This window comes from Saccopteryx bilineata, chromosome 5 (assembly GCF_036850765.1).
Source record: "Saccopteryx bilineata isolate mSacBil1 chromosome 5, mSacBil1_pri_phased_curated, whole genome shotgun sequence".
NCBI classification, from domain to species: domain Eukaryota; kingdom Metazoa; phylum Chordata; class Mammalia; order Chiroptera; family Emballonuridae; genus Saccopteryx; species Saccopteryx bilineata.
Window position 1 is genome coordinate 6,588,297 of NC_089494.1, and position 25,723 is coordinate 6,614,019.

The 25,723-nt window shown below is 48.5% G+C and overlaps 1 protein-coding gene across 2 annotated transcripts in view; it reads right to left on the bottom strand.

Moving 5' to 3' along the window:
* Positions 1–12,112: 12,112 nt before the first annotated feature.
* The window catches only part of EIF4E2 (eukaryotic translation initiation factor 4E family member 2), a 33,500-nt gene continuing 19,889 nt past the window's right edge, over positions 12,113–25,723 (bottom strand). Inside the window, exons 7-8 of one of the 2 annotated variants that reach the window (XM_066279474.1) lie at positions 21,180–21,256; positions 12,113–14,620 (exon numbers count right to left, since the gene is read on the bottom strand). In XM_066279474.1, coding sequence (XP_066135571.1) covers positions 21,211–21,256 — 46 coding nt within the window. In that variant the 3' untranslated portion in view covers positions 12,113–14,620; positions 21,180–21,210. The remainder of the gene's footprint in view (positions 14,621–21,179; positions 21,257–25,723) is intronic. The other variant, XM_066279475.1, reaches the window with a different exon arrangement.

Sequence of the window (25,723 nt, forward strand, 5' to 3'; positions counted from 1 at the left end):
CCTACATATCCTCCTTTTTGATATTGGAAGACTAATCTGTGAATGTCTGTATTCGATCGATGTCGATCCATTGCATGTGATGTGACATATTTGTATCTAAATGAGTACTTTTTTCTTATAATTATTATTAAAAATTAATAGGCATGTAAGCATAATTACAATATAAAATATTACCAATGTTTTTATTATGCATTTACCATATTATAGTGTATTATTGTTGCAATGAATAAAATGTTTCTTTTATTTACAATATTGTTTTCTTCTATTTATTTTTGTCCTTTTCATTGTAAATAAGTTGGTCACCTTAAATACTTTATAATTTTAAATGTCAATTATACTGCAGTAAAGCTGAAATTTTTAAAAAATTTAAAAATGACTGCTGATGTCAAAAAACCCTAGACTTTCAAGGTTGAAAGGGTTTTGAAAGAGCACGGTCTGCAACTGTCCCATGTCATGTCAGGGACAGTCTCTCTCGCCCATGGCCTATGAGGACAAGCGCTCTCCACGCTCCGGGTCGTGATCTGAAGACGCTGTGGGAGAAGGGCCTCCGTGAAAAACGAATCAGCAAAAGGAAATCAGGCAGGAGCTCGACTATTGACCTGCACGGAGAGCGCTTTCCTGAGCCCCACGTGGACTGAATCCCAGAAGTTTTACTTCATCAGAAGTTTGGAGCGCCCTCTTCTGGATGCCACCGGTTTGTCAGCGACTGTCTGAAAACGTGCTTGCAAGACTGGATACAGCTATGCCCACAGCATTGGCTCGGGTATTGGTTCATTCAGCAAATGTTCATGGGTGACACAGTGCCAGGCACTGTGCCTCACGCTGGAGATTCAAGGAACACTCCCGACTCCTGTGCTTGGGCTCAGAGCATTCATGGAGGAGACAGATATTAAAACATTTACATACATTCACACCAACTATAGTAAATGTCCAGGATGAAAGAACAGCGCAGTGAGCCTGGCCGGGTAGCTCTGTTGGTTAGAGCATCCACCCGACATGCCAAGGTTGCAGGCTCGATGTCTCGTCAGGGCTTATACAAGAATCAGCCAATGAATGCATAAATAAGTGGAACGAGTGATATTTCTCTCTCTCTCTCTCTCTCTCTCTCTGTGTGTCTCTCTCTCTCTCTCTCTATATATATATATATATAATTAATTTAAAGAACAGGGCAGTAGGAACATATTACAGAGGACCTGATCTAGGTAGTCAGAGAAGGGTTCCTGTAGGAGGTGACTGGCTTCTGAAATGAAAGTTTGGGATTAAACAGAACATCAGGGCAGAGGGTAGAGTCTTCATCTCATCGAAGGACCTATGCGGGGACCTACGCAGATTTCAGGGCCTCTACCAGCTCCTCGCGCCGATTCTGTCCAGTCAGGTCCTATGGCCTCAGCCAGCGCACACTGTGCTCTTTGTGAGACTGCGGCTCTGCCTGGCTTTCCCTTCCTGGTGACCAGTCTGGATTTCGCCTCAGGTGAAAGCCCGCAAGAGGGTAGGGCTCAGTGGGTATTTTGTCCCTGGCCTCGTTTTCGGCAGGGAGGGTCACCTGACACTCTGCAGACAGGCAGCAGAAGATTCTATTATTGAGCAGAGCAGGCGGCTCAGTCCTGTAATTGTGTTTGTTTGTTTGTTTTAAATGTGTTATTATATTTAATAGTATTAGTATCCACCATTATTTGTTATTTTTCAATGACAGTGGACATACAATACTATATTCATTTCAACTGTACAACCTTTTTTAAAAAATTATTATTTTAGAGAGAGAGAAGATGGAAGAGAGGGAGAAACAACAATTTGTTCAATCTGTTGTTCTACTTAGCTACAGGGATGATGCTCCAACCAACGAAGCTACCCGGACAGGGCAGTCCTATAATTGTTTTGGATATTTTAATGTCAAACAGCTGTACATTTACAGAAAAGTTGCAAGAATAGTACAAAGACCTCTTCCATGTCCTCCAGCAGGCGGCTCTACTGCAGGCTCCCCGTTTCCTGGGGATGGCATGTGGGGCGCACAGGCTCTGGCTCAGGGCCATGCGCTGTGCCCCATCGTCCTGCCTCTCTGGTCACTTTCCATCTGAATAAGTCCCTCGGGCTCACTTTGACGTTCAGGACTTCAACATTTCTGAAGAGCGTGGGCCAGTCATTTTGTAGAACGTCCCTCAATGCGGATTTGTCCAATGCTTCCACATGAGTAGACCCAGGTAATGCGTATCACAAATCCTGTGCTAATGTACGATAATATTGCACATCAGCTGTAATTGAAAACTTTTAAAAATTATTTCTAAAAATGCTGTGTTCTCTCCCTTGCAACCTGATACCTCTCTTTCCCACGACTGGTGGCACCTTAGTGCTCTTGATAAAGATTTGTGCCAGGGTTTTGCACTGTGAAGAGTCTTCCCTTTGTATTTAGTAAGTGTTTGGGAGGGAGATACTTCGAGACCCTGTAAAATCCCGTTCCTCAACCCCTTCCGCCCACTCATTTTAGTTTGTCTTCATGTTTCTTGCTGGAATGAAATTCTTACAATGGTGTCCGCCGAACAGTGATAAAAATGTCACCACTTCTGCAGCTGGTAGCTGGCATTCTTCCGTGAGAAATACCTTCCATACTCACGTCATTCATTCATTCATTTTTATCAGTATGGACTCTCGGGTTCTTATTTTATTTAATCTGTTACTATCCTTAGTTATTTACTATGTCCCAGGTTTGGCTGCTGGTAGCCCCTATCAGTTAGCTTTTCTGTCTTTCTCCTGAATGTCCTGACATTTGGGGGGCACTTTCTAACTTTCTGGCACTAAGGATGCTCCTGCTTTACCCACGTTCCCTTTTCTCCACTTGTCCAAGGAGCCTGGTTCCCGTGTAGCGCAGTGCGGTGTTCGGTCACCAAGACGTGGGTGGTGGGTGTGGTCACCGCCACAGGTGCGTTGTGTTCCCAGGCCTTTTCCGGGGACATAGCTAGGAAATATATGTGGATATGCAAACACAGAAACACACACACTCAGATTCACATCTATATTTATTTCTATATCTATATATGAGAATCGTGATCTCAGACCAATGCCTCCCAGTCCGACCCGATAGCACATCCTCACTGCACCCCTTCCCAGGTCTCACCCCCTTTCCAACAGCGAGACACCTGGCTCTCACTGCCCTCGACGTGTCTGCTTATTGCTCAGCGTCCCCTCCTCTCCCCCTCTCCCAGGCTGCCCTCCAGGCTGCCGCCCCCTCACACCCCGGTCCCCAGCACTCGGGGCACCTTCCCCCATTCAGGATCCCCCAACTCCAGGCCCATAGCGTCATGTGGACCTGCCTGTGGCTGTCTGACAAAAGAAGGAAGGATGCCAATAATTAATATTTAATTAGCTTGACCAGGCAGTGGCACAGTGGATAGAGCATCGAACTGGGACGCAGAGGACCCAGGTTCTAAACCTTGAGGTTGCCAGCTTGAGTGCAAGCTCACCAACTTGAGCACAGGGTCACTGGCTTGAGCGTGGGATCATAGACATGACCCCCTGGTTGCTGGCTTGAGCCCAAAGGTCACAGGCTTGAAGCCCAAGGTCACTGGCTTGAGGTCAAGGTCGCTGGCTTGAGCAAGGGGTCACTTGCTCTGCTGTAGCTCCCTGGTCAAGGCACATATGAGAAAGCAATTAATGAACAACTAAGGTGTCCCAATAAGGAATTGATGCTTCTCTTCTCTCTCCCTTCCTGCCTGCCTGTCTGTCCCTATCGGTCCCTTTCTCTGTCTCTGTAAAAAAATAAAAAAATAAATAATATATATAAATAAATTTTTTAGTGAGAGGAGGGGAGGTAGAGAGACTCCCACATATGCCCCAACCGGGATCCACCTGGCAAGCCCACTAGGGGGTGATACTCTCCCTGTCTGGGGTGTTGCTCTGTTGCTCAGCAACCGATCTCTTCTTAGTGTCTAAGGCAGAGGCAACGGAGCCATCCTCAGTGCCTGGGTTCAACTTGCTGTTTGAACCATGGCTGCAGGAGGGGTAGAGGGAAAAAGAGAAATAGAGAAAGGGGAGGGGGAAGGGTGGAGAAGCAGATGGGCGCTTCTTCTGTGTGCCCTGACCGAAAATTGAACCCAGAGCCTTCCACATGCTGGGCCGATGCTCTATCACTGGGCCAACCGGCCAGGACTGTTGGGGCCCGAAAAGCCAACAGAGTTTTTGCAGTTTAGATGTTTGGGGGACAGAGGTGTGGGGAACGGGCTGTAAGCTGACAGTCTGCCCAACCCCCCACCTCACTTGCCTGATTAGGTTGCAAAAGACTAAGCCCTTCCCCACACCTCCCTGTTAGCTGTGATGTTTGATTGTTTGTACTCATCCTACCCGCCCCCCATGTCCCCCAGAATGACTGGAGGCAAGTTTCTTCTTTGTGTGAAGTTAAGATGTTATATATAGTAGGAGTTTTCTGCATTTGGTAAAAATTCTTGGGTTGCCTTAGAAAGGTGACCAGAGATCTCATTGATTTGCTAATGGCCCACTTTGTCCTATAAATAAAGCAAGATGGGGTTTTTAAGGGTGCTCTGTTTTTGCTATCAGCTTTGCAGAGCCCTTCCAAACCCATCCTTTTATTCCTTTAAGCCTATTTTCTTAATTTCGTGCTGTTCCCACTCAGGATCTGGAATTACTAGCTGCGCTGGTTCATGACACAGGGCCAAAAGAAATTAATGTTTAATTAAAGAAAAGAAGATGAGAATGAGATTCTTTTCTTTTTAATTAGTTAATTAAATTAATTCATCCCAGCCCCTTTATTGGGTAATAGTTCTTCAGTGATTTGAAATGCTACTATATTAGATACTAAAGTCTAATATGTACATTAAGGTCTGTTTTGGAGGTTTGCTAGTTGTAGAATCATTTAAAGTGAAAAACTTAATTGTGCAGTTAGTCGATGAATTTCTCTTCTGTTACAAAGTGGTGGAAGATGGCCTGACCCGCAGTGGCGCAGTGGATAAAGCTTCAACCTCGAAACCTGAGGTCACCAGTTCAAAACCCTGGGCTTGCCCGGTCAAAGCACATATGAGAAGCAAGTACTATGAGTTGATGCTTCCCACTCCTCCCCCAGCTTTTCTCTCTCTAGCCTCTCTCTAAAGTAAATAAATAAAATCTTAAAAAAGAAAGAAAGAAAGAAAAAAAAAGTAGTGGAAGACGAGTTGGCCCACAGGGCAATCTGGAAAACCACGCACTCCTTCGCAGGCCTGTTGAATTTAGGATGACAGTGGAATCCGTGTCTAGCAAGAGAGTGGGGGCGTAGACCAGAGCCCGTACCCCGCAGGTGACACCCACATATTGCGCAAGCCCTGCCTGTCCCCTCGCAGTGGCCCCCAGAGCCTGGGGCCTGTTGGGCAAGGGGTCCCTGAGGTCTGTTTGGCCCTCAATGACTTTCTGTCTTCTGTACTTGCCCCAAAGCCTGTGCCCTCTGCACCGCCCTGTACTGCTCACTCCCAGTATTAAACTCTCATATTGAGGGTGTTTTTCTAGATACTGGGGAGTCACGGACAGAAAAACCACACCCTTGTGGGGAGTGGAGCGGGGGACTTTGGGGTCCACAGAGGCTTGAGAATTTGGTCCCTAATTCTTTTCTTTTTTTATTGATTTTTATGTGTCCTGACCAGGGATCAAACCTGCAACCTTGGCATATCAGGACAACACTCAAACCCGCTGAGCTACTGGCCAGGGCCAAGGTCCATAATTCTTTAATACCCTGCCACTATTGGGGAGCTGCAGCTGAGGGTTTGGCTGTCTGACTCCATCACCAGCTCAGGAGTGGAGCAGGAGACAAAGGGGGACAGTAAGCCATCCAGGAGCTGGGACAGACCCTGGAGGGAGGGGTCTGCTCAGGACCGGGAGCCTGGTGCACCCCCACCTCTTCCAGGACTGCAATTACCAGATGCTGGGTCTGATAAATTGCTTCCTTTCCTGGAGCCTCCATTTGCTTATCTGTAGAATGGGATGACCATTATCTGGCTATCTGGGCGGGAAGGATAGAAGATCATGCATTAAAGGTTCAGCTCGTGCTGGTGCCGAAGCGGGAGGAGAGCGCTGGGGGCGTGAAGGGTAAGGGTGGCTGCGAGAAGCACGTCCAAGAAAACCAACGCCACGGAGGCGTGCCACGGTCTCCGAGCCCAGTGTGGGGGGACGCGAGGAGGTTTCTCTGCCCGGCAGAGCTGTGCGGAAGAAGAGGGACGGGGGTGACTCTACGTCAGACCCGTGGGACCTGGGGTGGCAGTGAAACCTCGTGACTGGTGGGCAGGTGTGGAGAGGAAACAAGGGCCCGGCCACCCCCGGGGGCACCAACCTGAGATCCTGCGGGTGGTGGGAGAGAAAGAGGAGCAGGGGGGAGGGTCGGCTCACGGCTGTGGGAGGAGCAAGAAAAGCTGGGGCAGGGAGCAGGGGCCTGGAACCCAGAAAAAAGAGTGCTCCGGAGACCACGGAGAGTGCCTAGGTGACGGGGCCCAGGGAGAGCGGACAGCCAGGAGCGGTGCCTGCCGCGCAGAGCCTGCAGGTCTGGCTCTGGGGGAGGGAAGCGAAGGAGGGAGGCGGGGTTGTGGGAGGCGGTTTCAGGCGGGAGCAGAGAAGCCGGGTAGGATGACTACACTGGGAAGGGGAGGGAACTCCTGGCAGCAACCCCCAGCAGGGGGCTAAAAGGGTTTATTTTAGATGTCACTCAGTCAACTCCTACGTTGAACCTAAATAATAAAATTTGGTAACCAAAGTAGGCATCTTCTAGGAATGCAAAGATGGTTCCAAAGTAGATAACCTATTCGTGACTTTGTCACAGTAATATAGTAGAGGACAAGAAAAAAATCAATGGATACCTATGAAGAAGCAAGTTAATGAAAGTCAAACCATTTCTGATAGAAACTCTTAGTTCATTGGCAATAGAATGAATGGAGAAAGAATTGATCTGTAACTTGTAGAAAATCCTAGAAGCACTCCCATTGAATCAGAACAAGGAAGGAAGCTCAGTATCAGTGCAACCATTTGATAATTTTTCTGGACATTTTAGGCAACAACATAACGACATAAGAAGTAACAAGGCAGAAGTAATGTTAGGAAAGAGACAGCAATTATCATGATTTGAAAATGATATTGGCTATCTACTTGTAAAACTAGAATCAACTATCCCCAACACACGCACACACCCTATGAAACCATAAATATTTGAACTGATAAGCTGATTTTCAGTAAAAGGTGATTATAGAGAAATATACAGACACAATACCTATTCTCCCTACCCCAATTTCGGTTAAAATAGAATTAAAATTTTATTTACAATAGCAACAAGAAATATAAAGTACCCTTAAAATGAGTTTAACAATATTGATTTTAAAATAAACAAAATTAAAAGTAAACACCCAAACTTTGCTGAGTCCTAACAAACTTACCTAGAGAGGAATCTACAGAGCTTGGCCCTCCCTGGGAATAATTTACAATGTTATAAAAATATTCAGGTTTTAATTCTGTACTCAGTTCAATCACTACATTAAAATGAATTCTAACACATATATGAGAAGAGCCAAGAAATTCTTGAAACAGAAGAGTTGTTATATGAGATTTTTAAACTATGGTAATTAAGACCATTGGTTATTGGCATAGAAATAGCCACTCGGAGCCATAGAACTGAACAGAAAACCTACAAGTGGCCTCACGTGGATATGATAACTTAATATGTGATAAGGGAAGCATTTCAAGTTCTTAGGGAGAAGAATATCTAACAAATGGTGTTTTCAAAAAAACCTAGCTAAATCATAGAATGAAAATAGGATTAGATGCTTTTCTACTATCGTAAGTAAAAAAATAAAAAAAAAAATCAACCAATGAATGCATAAATAAGTGGAACAAACTCAATAATAAAAAATTCACAACCCTAACAAGTGTAACCATTTACACAGAAAGATATTCATGATATAGTGTTACATAAACAGAGCCCGTTACAAGAGGGAATGTACAGTTGTGCCAATGTCCGTTTCTGCTTTGTTTTTTTAAGTGTTTACTATATTGGTTTTAGAGAGAGACAGGAAGGGAGAGAGGGACAGGAACATTGATCTGTTCCTGTATGTGCCCTGACTTGGGATCGAACCGACAACCTCGGTGCTTTGGGACGATGCTCTAACCAACCTTGCTGTCCGGCCAGGGCAGTTTCTGGTTTTGATACTGTATTTTCATTGCATACAATTGGGGAATGCTGGAGGAGGGGTCACCCGACCCCTCTGTACTATTTCTGCAACTCCGTGTGAGTAAAATTATTTTTAAATAGAATGTGTAATCAACAGTTCTGGGTTTACAGGAAATTTTGAGTTGAGAGTCAGCGTATCTCCTCTTTTTCCTCCCCAATTTCCTTTTCTTGTTTGTTTGTTGTTGTTTTTTACAGAGACAGAGAGAGAGAGAGTCAGACAGGAACGAAGAGAGATGAGAAGCATCAATCATTAGTTTTTCATTGTGATACCTTTGTTGTTCATTGATTGCTTTCTCATATGTTCCTTGACCGTGGGGCTACAGCAGACCGAGTAACCCCTTGCTCGAGCCAGTGACCTTGGGTCCAAGCTGGTGAGCTTTGCTCAAACCAGATGAGCCCGCACTCAAGCTGATGACCTCAGGGTCTTGAACCTGGGTCCTCTGCATCCCAGTCTGACGCTCTATCCATTGCACCACCGCCTGGTCAAGCCAATTTCCTTATTGTTAACATCTTATTCAATGTAGCACATCTGTTACAACTGAGAAGCCAACATTGATACATGATTATTAATGAAAGCCCATAGTTTACATTAGGGTTCACTTAAAAAAATATTTCCACTGATTTGAGATAGAGGAGGGGGAGAGAGAGAGAAAGAGAGAGAGAGAGACAGAGAGAGAGAGAGAGAGAGAAGCATCAACTTGTTTCACATAGTTGTTTCATCTAGTTGTGAGCTCATTGATTGTGTCTCATACATGTCCTGATGTGCCCTGATGGGAGGTTGAACCCGTGAACTTGGGTGTGCTGGGTCAGCTATGCTTCCACTGAGCAACCTGGCCAGGGTAGGGTTCATTCTTGGTGCTGTACATTCTATGAGTTTGGACAGATGTACGACATGTACCTACTATTAAGTATCATACAGAGTAGTTTCGCTGCCCTAAAAATCGTCTGAGTTCCACCTGTTCATCCAGCCCACCAACCCCTGATAAGCACTGACCTTTTTCGCCCTCCGCCTACTTTTGACTTTCCCAGAATATCATGTAGTTGGAACTACACAGTATGTAGCCTTTCAGATTGGCTTCTTCCACTTAGTAACATGCATTCAAGTTTCCTCTATGTCTTCTTGTGGCTTGATAGCTCGTTTCTTTTTATTGTTGAATAATACCTCATTGTATGGATGTACTACAGTTTGTCTAACTAAGGAGCACTTCTAAAATCAGGAAAGAAACCTCCTTTACAAAGGGGATAAAGTGTATTTGGGGGAGAGGAGGAAGAAGGAAAAGGGGAGTCCACGGTCAGGGGGAAATGAGTAGAACAGGACGCTGCAGGGGGGAGGGGAGGTGGTGGTGGGAGGGAGAGAGCTGCGGAGGGCAGGGCAGCAGCAGAAGGGACTTATTTGGAGCCCTGGGCCACCAGGTCCTGGGAGAGAAGGCAGGGGCATGGCAGGTGCAGGAGCGGTTGACATGTCACTTCACGTTGATCTGTGTATTGAGGAATTTCCTGTCTGGCTCATGGTGGGTTTCAAAGCACCCACTGCCCCTTCCTGGCAGCTGTAGTCAGGAAAAGCTTACCACCAAGCATTTCCCAGGAGGGCAGGGAGCTCAGAGCCTGGACATTTAGCACCTTCACAGCCAACTGGGCAGGCTGCCGGTTATGACGGGTGCTAGGGCATAACTCATCAGCCGACAACAGCCAAGCGCCTGTCTGACGCCACTGTATCCCAAGGCCGGGGTAGCTTTGGAAGGTGATGCTAGTTATTTCCTGCATCCTTAGTTCTGAGAGCCTTAGATCCCAGGACTACCTGACTCGTGGTGGTGCAGTGGATAGAGTATCGACTTGGGATGCTGAGGTCTCAGGTTAGAAACCCCCAGGTCGCTGGCTTGAGTGTGGGCTCATCTGGTTCAAGCACAGGGTCACTGGCTTGAGCATGGGATCAGACATAATCCCATGGTTGCTGGCTTGAGCAAAGGGTCACTGGCTCAGCGGGAACCCTCTGGTCAAGGCATGATGAGAAACAATCAGGAACAACTAAAGTCCCGCCACTGCATATTGGTGCTTCTCATCTCTCTCCCTTCCTCTCTCTTTTTCTTTAGTTCTCAAAATAATAAAAATAAAAGAAAGAAAAGTTTAAAAAAAGAAGATCCCAGGGCTAAGTGGCCTGAAAGGCCATCAGATCAACCATGCCAAATGAAGACCCCTGACCAGCTGAGACCCTGGCTGAGGCCACAGGAAGGGCAGTGAGGCAGTGGACAAAGCATTTTATCAACTCCAGCCCCGTGCGTTACACTCTCCATACCCTTCCTTGGCAGATAAAGCAGCTCTTTCTGGAGTTGCCACACACTCACCATTTCCTTTCCTTGTTGTTTATTTCATGCAAGTTTTGGTGGAAGTGAACCTTAGCCTTTACCACATATCATTCTGTTATTCTATTCAGATGAGACAGGGACAAGTAGGGGGATCTACACAGCCCACAGATCCACAGATCGCTGAGCTTTGCACTTCCTGTTTGGGGCAACGGTAAGGACATACTGCAATTAATCCCATCTTGGGCAGAAACAGAGCTGCTTGGGGTTACTACTGGAGGAAGGTCTGAGATGTGTCAAAGGGCGTGTGTACACAGATGCTGAGCAGCTAAAGGGAAGAATCGCACCAACCACTAAGCTCCTTCCTCTCAGCGTCATCTGTTTTGGGGATACTGGGCACAGAACGTGCCACACGCGGCTCTGTCAGCTGACATACCTTGGCTCTCTCCGGCAGGGTGCCCTTGAGGGAGGCCTCAGTGCTGGAGGGAGAAAAGGCCCAGGTCCTCCCGCTCCCGTGGGCACGACCAGCCTCGTCCCTCTGCCCTGCAGCAGCGGGGATCCCACAGGCAGACCCAGCCACCATGGCCAAACGCGGACCCAGTTTCACTCCACCCTTAGACACCAGCAGCAGGTGGGCAGTGTCCAACCTGAGGCAGCTCCTCCTGGAATTGCCACCTCCTTGGTGTTTTTGTCTTGCCTTTTTTAGTTGCTGAGTCAACAATCCTATTCTACTGTAAGAATAACTTGCAAGGTTTCTGTCTCCTCTTTGGACTGTGACTGAGAACACACAGAAAGGAAATTTTCTATCTACTGAAACAGAGCCTCAAGACTATTGTTTTTGCCTAACCAGGTGGTAGTGCAATGGATACAGCATCAACCTGGGACACTGAGGACTCAGGTTTGAAACCCCGAGGGCCCTGGCCGGTGGTGCAGTGAATAAAGCGTCGGCCTGGCATATAGACATTCCAGGTTCAATGCCTGGTCAGGGCACACAGGAGAAGCAACCATTTGCTTCTCCCATCTCTATCTTTCCCTTCTGCAGCCAGTGCCTCTAGTGGTTCAAGGGTGGCCTCGGGTGCTGATAGTTCAGTTGGTCTAAGAGTGTCAACCTCAGGTGCTAAAACTAGCTCAGTATTCGAGCATCAGCTACAGATGGCATTGCCGGATGGATACCGTTCGGGGTGCATATGGGAGTCTTCATTCTTTCTTGATATTTCACGTGGGCACTGGGCATCAGGATGCCCCTATGTCCATCTTTGGGGTTAAGCTACTAAATCTAAATCAACACTCCAGCCTGGAATAATTTCTTACTTCAAAATCCGATTATTTGAAACTTCCTTCCATTCTAATATTCCTTACCCCAAATTGAGAAGAGTTAAAATCAACAACTACATTTTGTATTAAGAATATAAACTGAGTTTTGGCAATGATAAATACCAATTAGAGAATATCTGTATCATATACTTATGCCCACATACCGGCATGGGGTGGACGACCCCACATACCCATGCACTGTCCTGGAGTGCATTCAGAATGAAGATGCATGCCCCGAGGGGCAGAATCGGCAGCCAGGAGCCCCCAGTGCCCCCCTCCCCTGGCATTGAAGAGTCCGCAGCCGGTTCTTGTCGACAGTTTCATTTATTACCTCAGTAGACAATCGCTCTGAAAGTGCACACTGACTCCCTCCGCACTGCCTCGCGCCCCCACGGGAAATACTTGGGAATTCATTCTTGGAGCACCGAGGACCACAAGCTCCTCTCTGGGTGGAAAATGATCGCCACTGCCAATGTCACAGGGAAAACACACACACACAGAGACAAGGTGAGAGAGCACTGGGGAGGAGGGGTGGCCAACTTCAAACGGCAGACTCAGCAGAGGGGACCCATGCAGAGTGGAAAGTGCAGCCCCGTCCTCCAGTAGCAGTGTTTGTGTTTGCTAGGTGCACCTTCCCCCTGGTCCCTAGAACAGGCGCCCCCTTAACCACAGCCGTGTCACATCTCAGCAGAGTAGGGGCCTGCGGAGTCAGGGGTAAAAAGGCCTCAAGCCAGGCTGGAGGACAGGCGGTATGGATAACCCACTCTTCAAACTCCCACTTACAGTGGTTAGGCAGAGCATCTGGAGAACTCCAAGGCTCAGAGGCTCCGGAAGGGAAATACCTCTGGTTCTACCCAGCATAGGTCCTGCCTAGTTTTGGTGGGAAAAAATAACTTTCAAATACTGCGATGACAACGTGGGAGGGGAAACATGAGCAGCTCTAAAAATCACCAGAGCACAAAATTCTGAACAAGTGAGAACCCCAAACCACAAAAAAGCAACATGAATATGACAATACATCTAAGCACTGGGTGTGACAAAACCCTCTCTCGGGATCGCACCAGGCACGTCCGCACCCACACAACAGTCAGGGAGATGCCCAAAGGAGTGCCAACCCGAACGTCTGCTCTCTGCCATTTCCATGGCTGGTCTGAGCTTGGGCCACAATGAAGCCCTCGAGGTCTCAGCAGGTCCCAGGGGCAGCCTGTGCTCCGTTTGTCAGTCCCGCTCCCGGGGTTGCCAGAGCCCCTCACAACGGTCTGGGAACCAGCGCTTATTCTCCTTGTTGCTGGAGTTTAAGTCACAGCTAGATCCTCTTACCCGATCTAGCTTCACCTCTAGTGGAAGCACCTCCCCGGGGCCCTGTACTCCTCTCTTCCTTTAGGAAAAAGCACCCCAAGACAGCGGCAATGAGAGGGTGTGCAGGAGTTGGCAAGCAGGAGAGATATAAATACAATAAGGAAACGCTGTTACTCTCATGCGTCTCTGAGACCAGGCGGCAAAGGCCCCCCGGCCTGCAAGGTTAAGTTTTAGGAGAGACCTTAATTTAAGGTACTTCGAGCTCTGCTCACAAGAGCCTAATAAGACAGTGCTCCTTGGAGGATGCTGTAGGGACAGGTACTCAACACTCGTTTCAATCCTACGTGCCCTTCGACCTGACTGCAGTCCTCCAAGCCCGCTCACCCGGCTCCTCCGGTGCCCGCCTGGTCACCTTAAAGCCCGCCTCAGTAGCCTGTGAGAGGTTCCCGTGGGCACCTGGGATCAGCACACATCTGCCAACAAACACACTAGGTGAGGAGGGCTGAAGGCAGGTCTCCAACACTGCAGACAAGCACAGCCATGCAAGGAAAGCCACCTACCACGATTGCCTTGTCTTCAGAGATCCGTTTCAGGAGGACAGACTTTACCACATTAAGTGTTAATGTCTGGCAGCAGACAGCCAGCTTTCGCTTCCCTCCCTCAGTGAGGGGCACACAGGGACCCACAGAAACAGGCCAGACGCACGGCCCTGCTCGGCTGGGAGGCGCCGTCAGACACTGCCCTCAGCTCCACGGCCTGCATTCGGAACCTCTCTTATCACTGTGTTCCTGTGTGAACCAGAACCAGATTCTGCTCCAGTTTAATTTACAGTCACTCCTCCTAAGCCACATCAGGGACACGCGAGCGACCCTCTGGGTTACAATTTAAGTGCAGCCGTGCCTAAGAAAGAGCGTCCCGCAGGACAGGAGACTGCAGGGCGTACGGTAGGAGACCACACAAAACCGGTAACACATTTTCAGAGGGGTGCAGGCTGGGGCAGAGCGGAGCAGAATAAACAAACGTCCCAAGAATTTAATGGCAGAGCTGGAAGAGGGCGTTACAGCTGTCCCGGGACTTCCAGCAGTGTGTTCTGGGCGCACAGACATTCGGAATACTGCTCTCAGGCAGCAGCTCTGGCTTGCACACGTGGTCACGACGGCCCTCGTGCAGCAGAGAGGAGCACACACGGAGGCCCGAGAGGCATCTGGATAGCACATAGCCAAACGAAAGGCTAGATTCCCCCCACAGAAACCCATTTAAAAAAAAAGTGTGTCTATTACAGTCACGTTTGCCGTTTCTCCGCTTTATAAAGTCAGCGAGGCTGGAGGGTGTCTAGCAGAATCCGTCCTCCAGGAATGAGTGCAAAAGGGAGCAGCCGCCCGGGATGCCCCTTCAGTGCGCAGACGGAAGGGCCGGCCGACTGGAGACCTCCCCTCTGATCCGGACACACACACACAGAAAGGATTATTGCCAACTCGTGTACTTTCACAATGTGATTTTTGTATTTCGAAAGCTTGAATTGTCCCTGAAAGAAAAAAAATGGGAGAAAATAGAGCATTCAATATACAGATCATCTATGGGCAACACCCACCTACAGGGACGGACTGAAATAAGTAGCTCTGGGGACCTCGTGACCGTGACACAGCCCAGGACCTTCCTTCCTTACTAATCTAATGCCAACAAAGCAACCAGCTTCCCAAGTCCTTTCAAAAACTTCGACTCAGCTCTTTGCAATAGCAAAAGATTAGAAACCGCCCATAAGCACAGCAGTAGGGGACTAGTGTAGCCCTACAATGGAGCACTGTGTGGCCAGAAACAACAGGAAGCTCCCTACTACTATGGAAGCATCTCTCAGAGATATGGGTAAGTCAGGGTGCAGAACAGTGTGTGCATACAGCTTGCTACCTTTTGTGTGAGTAGGGGTAGGGAGCTACGGTCAGAGTTCTTCACTTGTATACACATGAAGAAACTGTGAGGCTCCACAGAGACCAGTAACAGTGATCACCTGGGGCGGGGGAAGGGGACCAGCAGAAACTGTAGAGGTAGTCTGAGTGGGGCGGAAACCTCTCTCTTTCTTACACACACACACACACACACACACACACACACACACACACAAAACAAAAACAAAAAAAACCCGAGGCCTCGGCTGGTCAGCTCAGTTAGTTAGAGCATCGTCCTGAAACACAAAGGTTGCGGGTTCAATCCCTAGTCAGGGCAATATGGGAAGTGACCAATGAAGACACAACTAAGTGGAGCAAAAGAAATGATCAATTAAAAAAAAAATTGGCCTGATCGGGTGGTGGTGCAGTGGATAGAGCGTCAGACTGGGATGTGGAAGACCCAGGTTCAAGACCCCGAGGTCGCCAGCTTGAGCGCAGGCTCATCTGGTTTGAGCAAAAAGTTCACCAGCTTGGACCCAAGGTCGCTGGCTCCAGCAAGGGGTTACTCGGTCTGCTGAAGGCCCGCAGTCAAGGCACATATGAGAAAGCAATCAATGAACAACTAAGGTGTCACAATGAAAAACTAATGATTGATGCTTCTCATCTCTCTTTGTTCCTGTCTGTCTATCCCTATCTATCCCTCTCTCTGACTGTCATTGTAAAATAAAAAAAAATAAAAAAAAAAAAAAAATCGAGCCTTGATTGTATTATGTATTCCAAAAAATCAACTAACCTGCCAACCAAACAAGCCTTGGTTCAAAACTTATAGCAACCTAGGAGGGATATTCTAAGAGGTGAAATTGAGTCTCCTCCGCTTTAGAAAGCTGTAATTCTTGAAAGAGAAGTGTGTGTGTGTGCGTGTGTGTGTGTAGCAGACTAAGATGTGCCCTATAAGGTGCCTTCTATGGATGCAGACGGGTTTGGCTATCACTAGTACCCATCCCTGTCCCCCTAGAAACCCAATGACCTCTCAGCAGCAGTTCACGCTGCCATGTGAGTCCCAAAATCTAAGGGCTGGACAGGGCTTTAAAGGTCACCTTATCTACTGCTCTGGCCCAGTGCTTAAATTTGTCTGAAATTGTCATTAACCTGATTTTGAAGTCATTATTTCCCTTTACTTTTAATGGAACATCCTAGAAACACTGGCTTTAATGGGCCTGTCTTAAAATGGTTACAACCGACTCGGCCCAGGGCAGTGGGTCTAGATGAAGGCTCGTGCTCAGCCCAGCTGGACAGCGGCTTCCTCCTGCTGTGGGCAACGGGTCCTCCTCTGTGCTGGGGGCAGGCCAACCGTGCGACTAACCTGTCTTCACTACACAAAGACCACGACTGCAGACAAGGACGCAGACAAGGACGCAGACGGACGGGAAAGGACTGGTGTGGGTGAACGCTGCCTAGGAAGAAACGGATGTGATCTTAAAGCGCTCTGGTCCTATGGTAACTGGCATGCATGACCATGTTGCTCATTTGTCAGTGGCCACGGAGCATGTCAATGACTTCCGTCTAAGGAGCTGAAGCCTGAACACAAAGAAAACTCAATGGGGTGAGCATCTTTTTAAAAAAGACCTTTCAAAAGGACAGACCCCACTGAGGTGCCACAAGCTGCTGGCAAAGGATAAGGGACGCATCTGGTCCTGAAACAGAACAGCAAGCGTCACTGAGGCGGGAGCGTGCCACTCCCGAGCCCCTTGAGAAGGCTGTGCTGGCACACTGGGTCAGCACGCAGAGGACCCCGGACAGAGGGGGGGACAGCTTGCTCTGGTCCACCCCTTCCCTTTGGACACCACCTCTGTTCCCACTGAGCAACTGGATCGCAGAGGGCAATCAATCAGCAGGGAGAACTAAGACAAGTGACCAGAAAGGCAGCATCAGAGAATTCCCGGAAGATGGGAGAAGGAGCCATCTTGGAGGAAGAGGCGGCCGATGGCCTGGGCCCAGACTTTCAGCTGGTTGGTGACATGGAGAAGAGCATTTTCAGGGTGTCCTCGCCACAGCAGGCCACCCCCGTGTGGAAGCAGTCCTGCGCTGGGCTAGAAGCTAATTCTTCTTTCTGAGGCAGGAAACTGAAGACCTCTATGACAACTTCTCATTTAGCTATTTAATATGTATTCTAATTATTTCTATTGTCAGAGATCTCTTCAGAGTCGGAAAATCTAAGGACTCACCATCTGTCTAAGGTCTGTCTGTGAAACGAAAAGGGGTGGAGAGTGAAGGAGCCAGGAGAGAGGGTTGTTTCCCCGGCTTTGCTATACGGGAAGAGAAAGGGCAACAGGGTGAGTGACAGACAGCCTCGGGAATGATAGGCTGGTGGCAGCTGGAGGCTTTGGTCCAGCCTTTCCGAAAAAGGTGGGTTGAGAAGAGCCTGGTGCCAGATTTAGTCTGAGGAACGTGTCCCCCTCAAATCAGCTGGGAACTGATCCTTAGCTGTGTGCTGCCTGGGCTCATCAGGGGATGGAGAGAGGGACTGGAGACAGGAAGGGGCGGAAGCCACAGGCAACCCGTTTTGTTGTTGTTTTTTGTATAAAAAGATGGGCTTCTACTCTTTTAAAAGCAAACTAAAATTTAGACAATCCAGAGTAAGCTCCTGGAAGCGAGCTGCTCCAGCCCCCTAGCAATGCTGGGATGCGGCATGGGCTGTTGGGAAGGGTTTTATTGTTTTGTTACAAAAGATCTTTAAAAAAAAAAGTAAGGAAAACTATACATTCTCATCTGTGAATTTATACGAAATAAGCAACTGGGACTGAGACCAGGGTATTAATTTAAAGGGGCTTTGCAAAAAATAAAATAAAATAAAAAACCAAGGGCCTTTTCAGACATCAAGATTTCTGCTGTACCTTATTCTAGGTTTTTACACGCCAGGGCACAGGACACGGGAGCTAAAGACCCACAATGCTAGAGGGGACTGTTTCTCCACCGGATGGGGGATGACCCTTTGTCCTGAGAATAGGGCCACAGGAACAGCAGAGTGCCATCAAAACTGGCTGCTCACTGCACATTCCCAGGCGACTCAGGGGAATGAAGACAGGCTTTCTAATTTGCTCCATCCCCAAATGGTCACCTTCTTGTCCTTTGAGGAGATGGACAAGTACACATTAGAGAAAAGAGCCGAGGCGGAGCTGGCTCCTGAGGGCGGACCATGGAGGAGCAGGAGCAGGGTGGTCGGTTCCTCAGAACAATGCCTCCTGCTCTTATGGGACCCGCTCCTGTGCTGGGCACCGCAGTGACTCAGGGTCCTCCGCAGAGAGCTGGGAGCCACGCAGGAGCCCCACCCGAACCTGTGCTCTGATGGGGGGACGGGTCTGAAAACGCAGTCACAAACTAGCCTGCAGGCTTCAGTATCTGTGCTCTTCAGGACAACATTCCCTAGCTCTCCGCTGTCCGCCTTCCCACCTCCCCAGGCCAGTTCTGGCTTCCTCCCCTCTCCTTCCTGTGTACTAAACACAACTGCAAGCCTCCTAAGTGCAGTGGGGTCAATCTCGATGTCTAACCTCCCACTGAGTGACCACACCAACTGCATTCCCCCAAAACCCAGATCACACTCTGAGCATGCCGCCAGACACAGAAGTAACCAGACGCCGCTCCGAGCAGCTAACGGGGCTTCTAGTGAAGCTGGGGTGGAAAAGGCAATACCTATTTGTAATGGGGGTCAAATGAAATAGTCCTAAAATAGTAGCAGCCACATATAATGGCATGAAATAGATGATATACGGGGGAAAAGTACTTGTGGTTCAGTAAGAATTATTTAAAGAGCAGTTTTCATTTCTTCACAGATCATGATCTACTTGAAAGGGGAAAATGGAGGGTGAGAGGCTGGATGTTGGGGTGTCTGCGATGGCAGCCAGGTGTGTGCGTCATTTGGGAGCGCCTCATTCAAGGTCAAACCAACAGAGATGAAACTCAACGACTTTTCAAGTCTATGCAGACAACGAAGTGAGTTTTTTGTTTGTTTCGATTCTAATGCTCCTCTCAGACTCCCAAGTCTGAGCTTCAAGAAGCAGAAGGGTCCCTTTCATCTACCTGTAGAACAGATGGGAGGGGGGACTACAAAATGGCAATTGTGCAAAGATAGGACTTCTCAAAGCAATTCTGGTATTTTTTCTGGGAGGTTTAGTGTTAGCTAAGGGGAGAGGGAATAATTTGAACTTTTCTTACATTCTGACTATCTCAATTTCATTTTAAAGTCTTTTTTCATGGAACCCAGGATGCCAGTGACTTTTAAAGCTATCATTTTATTTACTTTAAGAAGTAAACATTGGGCCTGACCTGTGGTGGCGCAGTGGATAAAGCGTCGACCTGGAAATGCTGAGGTCGCTGGTTCGAAACCCTGGGCTTGCCTGATCAAGGCACATATGGGAGTGGATGCTTCCAGCTCCTCCCCACCTTCTCTCTCTGTCTCTCTCTCCTCTCTCTCCCTCTCTCTCTCTCTCTCTCACTTTCTCTCTCCCTCTCTCTCTCTTTCTCTCTCCTCTCTAAAATGAATAAAAATAAATAAATTAAAAAAAAAGAAGTAAACATTGCCAATTAAACTATGACAAAAATCTTGATCACATTCACTGTAGGCATTCCAATTTTAGAAATATTAAAAGCAAAAAAAAAAAAAAAAGGAATCTTAGAAATAATTAAATATGGTAGCATTAGTAAAACAATTCCATTATAGCGGCAGGCCTATGGAAGTTAAACTTAATTTACTCTGAACATCTATGCTGCAGCCTGCAAATCAATGCATCTAATCATACAAGTGATGCGTTTTCATCCCTCTCTGGATGTTAGCGGCCATCTCAGAACTCCATGGTGACTATGTTTTACAGAATAACATCCTAAACTTCAATTTTAAAAAGCTAGTATTATCATCTGAAATTGAACTTACGATATGGGAACTAAACTATATATTTAAAAGAGATATGGCCTGACCAGGCGGTGGCTCAGTGGATAGAGTGTCGGACTGGGATGCAAAGGACCCAGGATGCGAGACCCTAAGATTGCCAGTTTGAGCGTGGGCTCATCTGGTTTGAGCAAAAAGCTCAACAGCTTGGACCCAAGGTCACTGGCTTGAGCAAGGGTTACTCGGTCTGCTGAAGGTCCATGGTCAAGGCACATATGAGAAAGCCATCAATGAACAACTAAGGTGTGGCAACGAAAAACTGATGAGTGATGCTTCTCATCTCTCTCCGTTCCTGCCTGTCTGTCCCTATCTGACTCTCTCACTCTGTCTCTGTAAAAAAAAAAAAAAAAAAAAAAAAGAGGTATGGGTGGTATCAGGACCCTGGCCACCTGCTCTGTCCCTCAGTGTCATCCTCTCTTCCGGCCCGAGAGAGGTGGGTCTCCTCTTCCTGAAAAAGGCCTCACTCCTTCCTGGCAGCTACTCCAGTTGATATGTCCTCTCCCACTCTTAGGAATTCTGTTTCTCAGGATAGGGGGCTAGGGGGGTTCCCATCCAGGAAAACGCTCCCCAGTTAGGCACATGCAGACACGGTCCTTCCATCCACTCCTCATCCAGAATAAATGCACCCCACTTCCTCCGCTAGAGCAGACAGGAACCGGGTGTTCTCTTAGCCTCAGCTGGGCCAGCCTTCGCTACTCAGGGCCTGTCCCTGCTGGGGGACATGCCTAGAGCTGTCGCCTCTGGGCCCAGCATCTGCCCCTGTCCAGTCACTGTGGAAACCCTGCTCCTACCACTGCTTCCTTACAACTGAACTGACAACCAACAGCAGCAAATGAGACATACCTCACCTACTCCACGTTAGTCACGGGACACTGCCAGATGGTTTAAAAACGGCCATGACTGGGCAAAATTAAATAAAGAAAAATTTGTGGCACATTTCTAATCATGAAATGCTGGCATAGGAAGAGACCTGGGCCGTGAGTCCAGAGAACCTCCCTTTCTGAATGAGAAAACGGAGGCATAGGGAGGCTGAGTGAGCTGCCGTGAGGTTCACCGGGGGACTGTGACCCAGGGAGCACGATAACCCAGTGGGTCCCGACTGTTTTCCTGAGGCTGTGACAGGCAGCCAGAGGACAGGCTGGAGCAGACTCTGCTGGCAGAAGCAAGGCTGGGGTACACGGCAGCACACAGCCCCTTGGGAGAGGGTCCTACGGCTGAGGCACGTCACAAGGTTACAGAGAAGATAGACAAGGCCCTACCCTGAGTGTGAGAGACAGAGGGGAGCGTCCGTCAGCGGCCGCTGCTGTTCACCAGGCCATGAAACTCCTCCCAGGCCCTGGCAAACCAGAGACAAAAAAAAACACAATAGCACATTCAGATCAAAAGCTTTTAACAAAGAGAGAGCAGACACATAACCCCACCTCCCATTTCAGATACCCTCAAGGCCAAGCGCAGCCCACCAATACCCAGAACACAGCAGTGAGGTTTCCCACCTGGACTTCCGACTGGCAGTGGTGGCCAGTGCCCTTCAGGGACAGCTGGCACTTGTCCTGGCTGCTCTAGGGGTGCAGTCTGGCCCTCTCTATTCCCTCGAGGCTTTGTGTCCACCCCTTCAAGTCTGCCAGGGAGGCCAGTAGGTCAGAGTTAAGCTCGCTGTCACTGAAGACATCTCCTTCTCACTGGAGCGAAAGGCGGCAGTGGGAGGTGGGGACAGGGGCAGAAACTATCTCCATCCGGGTCAGCTTGAGGGGAAAGGCTGGCACCAACAGCACCATGGTGTCTCAAATGCAATGGGCAAACTAGACCGCTTCCTGTTTCGACACCTCCAACCTTTTGACCCTTCTGACCTCAGACCTGGAATTTGTACCAGGTTGTTTCTGAACAGATCCATGTAACTACCTTAAAATGTTAAGCTGTGTAGGTCACAGCAATGAAAAACTCCCAGGGAATAATGATCATAACTCTCATGCTGAGTAACTCAGTTTAGAAATTTGGAGTTAGGAAAAGATGAGAATGTGACTGCGGGGTACCCAGTCTCTCAGGGTGGTGCTCAACAAAGAGGCCTCTGGTGCCTGGTGGCCGAAAAACAGGACAGACCCAGGATGGCTGAGCTCTCATAAGCTCTAACACACCTCATGTTTTCTTAGTGCAGAAGTCAGGAATCTTTTTGGCTGAGAGCCATGAACGCCACATATTTTAAAATGTAACTCCGTGAGAGCCATACAACGACCCGTGTACATTACACATTATCCAATAAAAATTTGGTGTTGTCCCGGAGGACAGCTGTGATTGGCTCCAGCCACCCGCAACTATGAACATGAGTGGTAGGAAATGAATGGATTGTAATACATGAGAATGTTTTATATTTTTAACATTATTTTTTTAATTAAAGATTTGGCCCTGGCCGGTTGGCTCAGCGGTGGAGCATCGGCCTAGCGTGCGGGGGACCCGGGTTCGATTCCCGGCCAGGGCACACAGGGGAAGCGCCCATTTGCTTCTCCACCCCTCCGCCGTGCCTTCCTCTCTGTCTCTCTCTTCCCCTCCCGCAGCCGAGGCTCCATTGGAGCAGAGATGGCCCGGGCGCTGGGGATGGCTCCTTGGCCTCTGCCCCAGGCGCTGGAGTGGCTCTGGTCGCAGCATGGCGACGCCCAGGATGGGCAGAGCATCGTCCCCCCCCCCCCCCCCCCGTGGGCAAAGCATCGCCCCTGGTGGGCGTGCCGGGTGGATCCCGGTCGGGTGCATGTGGGAGTCTGTCTGACTGTCTCTCCCTGTTTCCAGCTTCAGAAAATAGCAAAAAAAAAAAAAAAAAAAGATTTGTCTGTGAGCCAGATGCAGCCATCAAGAGCCACATCTGGCTCGCGAACCATAGGTTCCCGACCCCTGTCTTAGAGGAACCGATGTCCTGGCCACTTTTCAGTCCCATTAGGGACAAAATGTGTGCTAAGTTCCCTGGGAATTATATATATAATGGGTAATTTGGGGTTGCTAAATCTAAAATTCCTTTTTGTCAATTACTCCATCCTTGTTTTAAAGGGGCGACAATACCCAGGGTCACAATGTATGGTGTCACCCACTACGGCTTTAGATTACAGCCACTAAAACACTTTATTACCAGGCCTTCTTCTCCTCTGGGAAGCTTTTCTTCTTCTTTTTTAAGTAAGGAGGCATGAAATCAGAGACCTGGCACAAGAAATACACTCTTCCAGGTAATATTTCTGTGAGTTTCATTAGCATTTCTCTCTTTTGAGAAGGAGTATTTATTAGCGATCTACCTCTCTGAATGAGAGGCTGCTGTGCAGTTAATGGTTCTTCAGAGAGCACCCCCACAGCCATGAACATATGCTCACTGAACTGAAGAAAAATGAAAGACCACCAAACAAGCGTGCCGGTCTGTCAGTCCCGTCTCTACAGCAAGACGTCCGTTCCAAAGTCCGTTCCGGTGACGGCAATGCGGCGATGAGCTTGGAGAGTCCATGAGTGAGGTCAGAAGGCCATTTTACTCTTCACTCCAAATTAACATAAGGGCAAAGCAAAATCCGATGCTTGGGCAATGACCCAGGAAACCCCTCTCTCGTTTTAACAGTGAGATTTATGGTCTATATAAAACAATTTAAATGTCCATGAGAAATTACACAGCTGTGCCGAAGCTTCATTTATCCTTTTGTTTCCAGAATGGCCTACACTAGTCCAAACAGAGCAGTTCTGCGTCCAGAACCAACAGATAGATTTTAAATCCCTCTAATCCATTCCAGTATTAAACTGCCCTCCCATTTTCTTCAGAAGTATCTTCCTCAGATGTTAAATCTCAACATGAAGGATCTGGGTCAAGAAATCCCCTCGTATGGACTCAGTAGAAATAAAAGAGTTGGTCATAGTGACTGGTACCCATCACTCTTTCACAAGCCAATGCCTGGCGGAGAGCAAATCAAACGCCTAAAGCTAGGTACTAATATACTACTCACAGAAATTAGGGGGATAATTCCATCTGGCATCCCAGGGATATAGGTAATATTAAAACTTGCTTCTTTTAAAGATAAAAAAAGAACAAGTTAAGTGTTAAAAGTGTCACATGAGTGAAGCTTCTAAAAAAATTACCAAGAATTAATATAGGCCAAGAGACTTCTGAACAAACTCAAATGAAAGTTAACAGTCCTTTAAAGACCGCTCTTGTTCAGCCCACTTACCAGAAAGCACACTGAGAGCAGAGAAGGAAGTTCTGTGTAACTCGGGCTTGCCCCACCCCCACCCCTGCCCAAGCCCGGTTCGCAGCCTGGCCCTCGGTACTCAAGGACAAGCTCGGTCTGTGCCACCTTTACTTTGAATATCAGTAGGGAGGACCTTTCATAAGCTAGGCTAGCAATTACACTGTGTGGCCCAGGGCCACCGGGCTATGATTCAGCCAAAACAGAAAGGATGGTGGATCCTTGCATATGAAGTTCAATATTTAAGTACAATGAAATTCACTCAAGATTAAGGCAATTCCCCACAATTTCACTAGTTTCTCCTCTAGAATCAAGGGATTAAAGAGAAGTCACCTAACCTCAACTTTCTCTGCAGAGGGGTCTGGTCAGTTTCCCCAACACTGTGGCCCACTGAGTGAGGCTGGCTCTGTCCTCCCCTCTTCCACTCCAGGCCAGGTGCACAAGGGACACCATGGGACTATTCCAGCCATTTTCTCACAAACCACATTGCTGCTTTCTATGGCTCTGTGCCGTTTTATCCTGGTGGGCTCGTGATTCTGGGTTGCAAGTCTGTCTCCTAGATTTCTTCTCAAAACGGTGGACACAGTGAGCCCCTCGATACCTGCGAGGACCCAAACCTGTAAAACCTCAACCGAGACTGGTCTCACTGAAAGGAGCCATGCACCTGAGCGAATCCTCAATTGAAAAAGGTTCCCATTTCTCGATGGGACCTGTTCACCCTGAAGGGGTCAAGGGCTGGCAATGCGAGGGCAGGGGACAGCGGGCAGGCGTCCCTGTAGCGAAGCAGCTCTGGCATCGTGAGCAGCAGGGCCAGCCTCCCGGCTCACCTAGGAGCGCAGCAGGAAGAGGCCACAAGCAGTGTGATCAGGGGCAGACTGGGAAAGCCAAACAGCTTGACAGGACGTCAGACACCGGACTGAAACGGAGCAAGGTGGAGGTACACCAACGGAGAAATCCAGGCCACTCCTAAGAGTCCCTCACCATTCCAGCAGCCCTAGTCGCCAGAATACTCGAGGGCATTCTCCAGAATACCTACTTCCTTCACTTCCCTCGAATCCCCAAGTCCCAGCTGCTGCTGTTCCTGGGCTCAAACGAAGCCATACCCGTGCGCGCCCCAAGGAAGGGATCAGGCAGAGCAGTTCTGACTTCTGCTCATACGTGGCAAGGGTCAGAGGGGTCTCGGGGACACTCTGCTGCTTTCTGATCAACTGATTCAGGAGGTGACGTCAGGCTCATCCCCCGGACCAGTTACCTGAGCTGAAATTAAGGTCAATACATGTAACAGTGGAAGGCAAGACTTGGAAAAGGCCATAAGAGGTCATTCTTTGACAAACACCAAGCAGAGAAGAGGCATGTCCACATACCACCACATCTCCCATTTTTCAGGTACTTCAACCAATTTTGTGTATGCAATAAACAAAGCAAGGACACGAACACCTCCAGAAGGCCGAGCCCAGGGTGCTGGTCCCCATGTGTGTCCTGTGGGATCCTGGGCCATGTGGAAACTGGGGGTCAGTCAGGATGGTACAAGCATGGGGTGTTACTACCAAAATGGAATGGCCACTTCAGGAACCTCCAAACTGTGCCCGCGGCCACCTCCA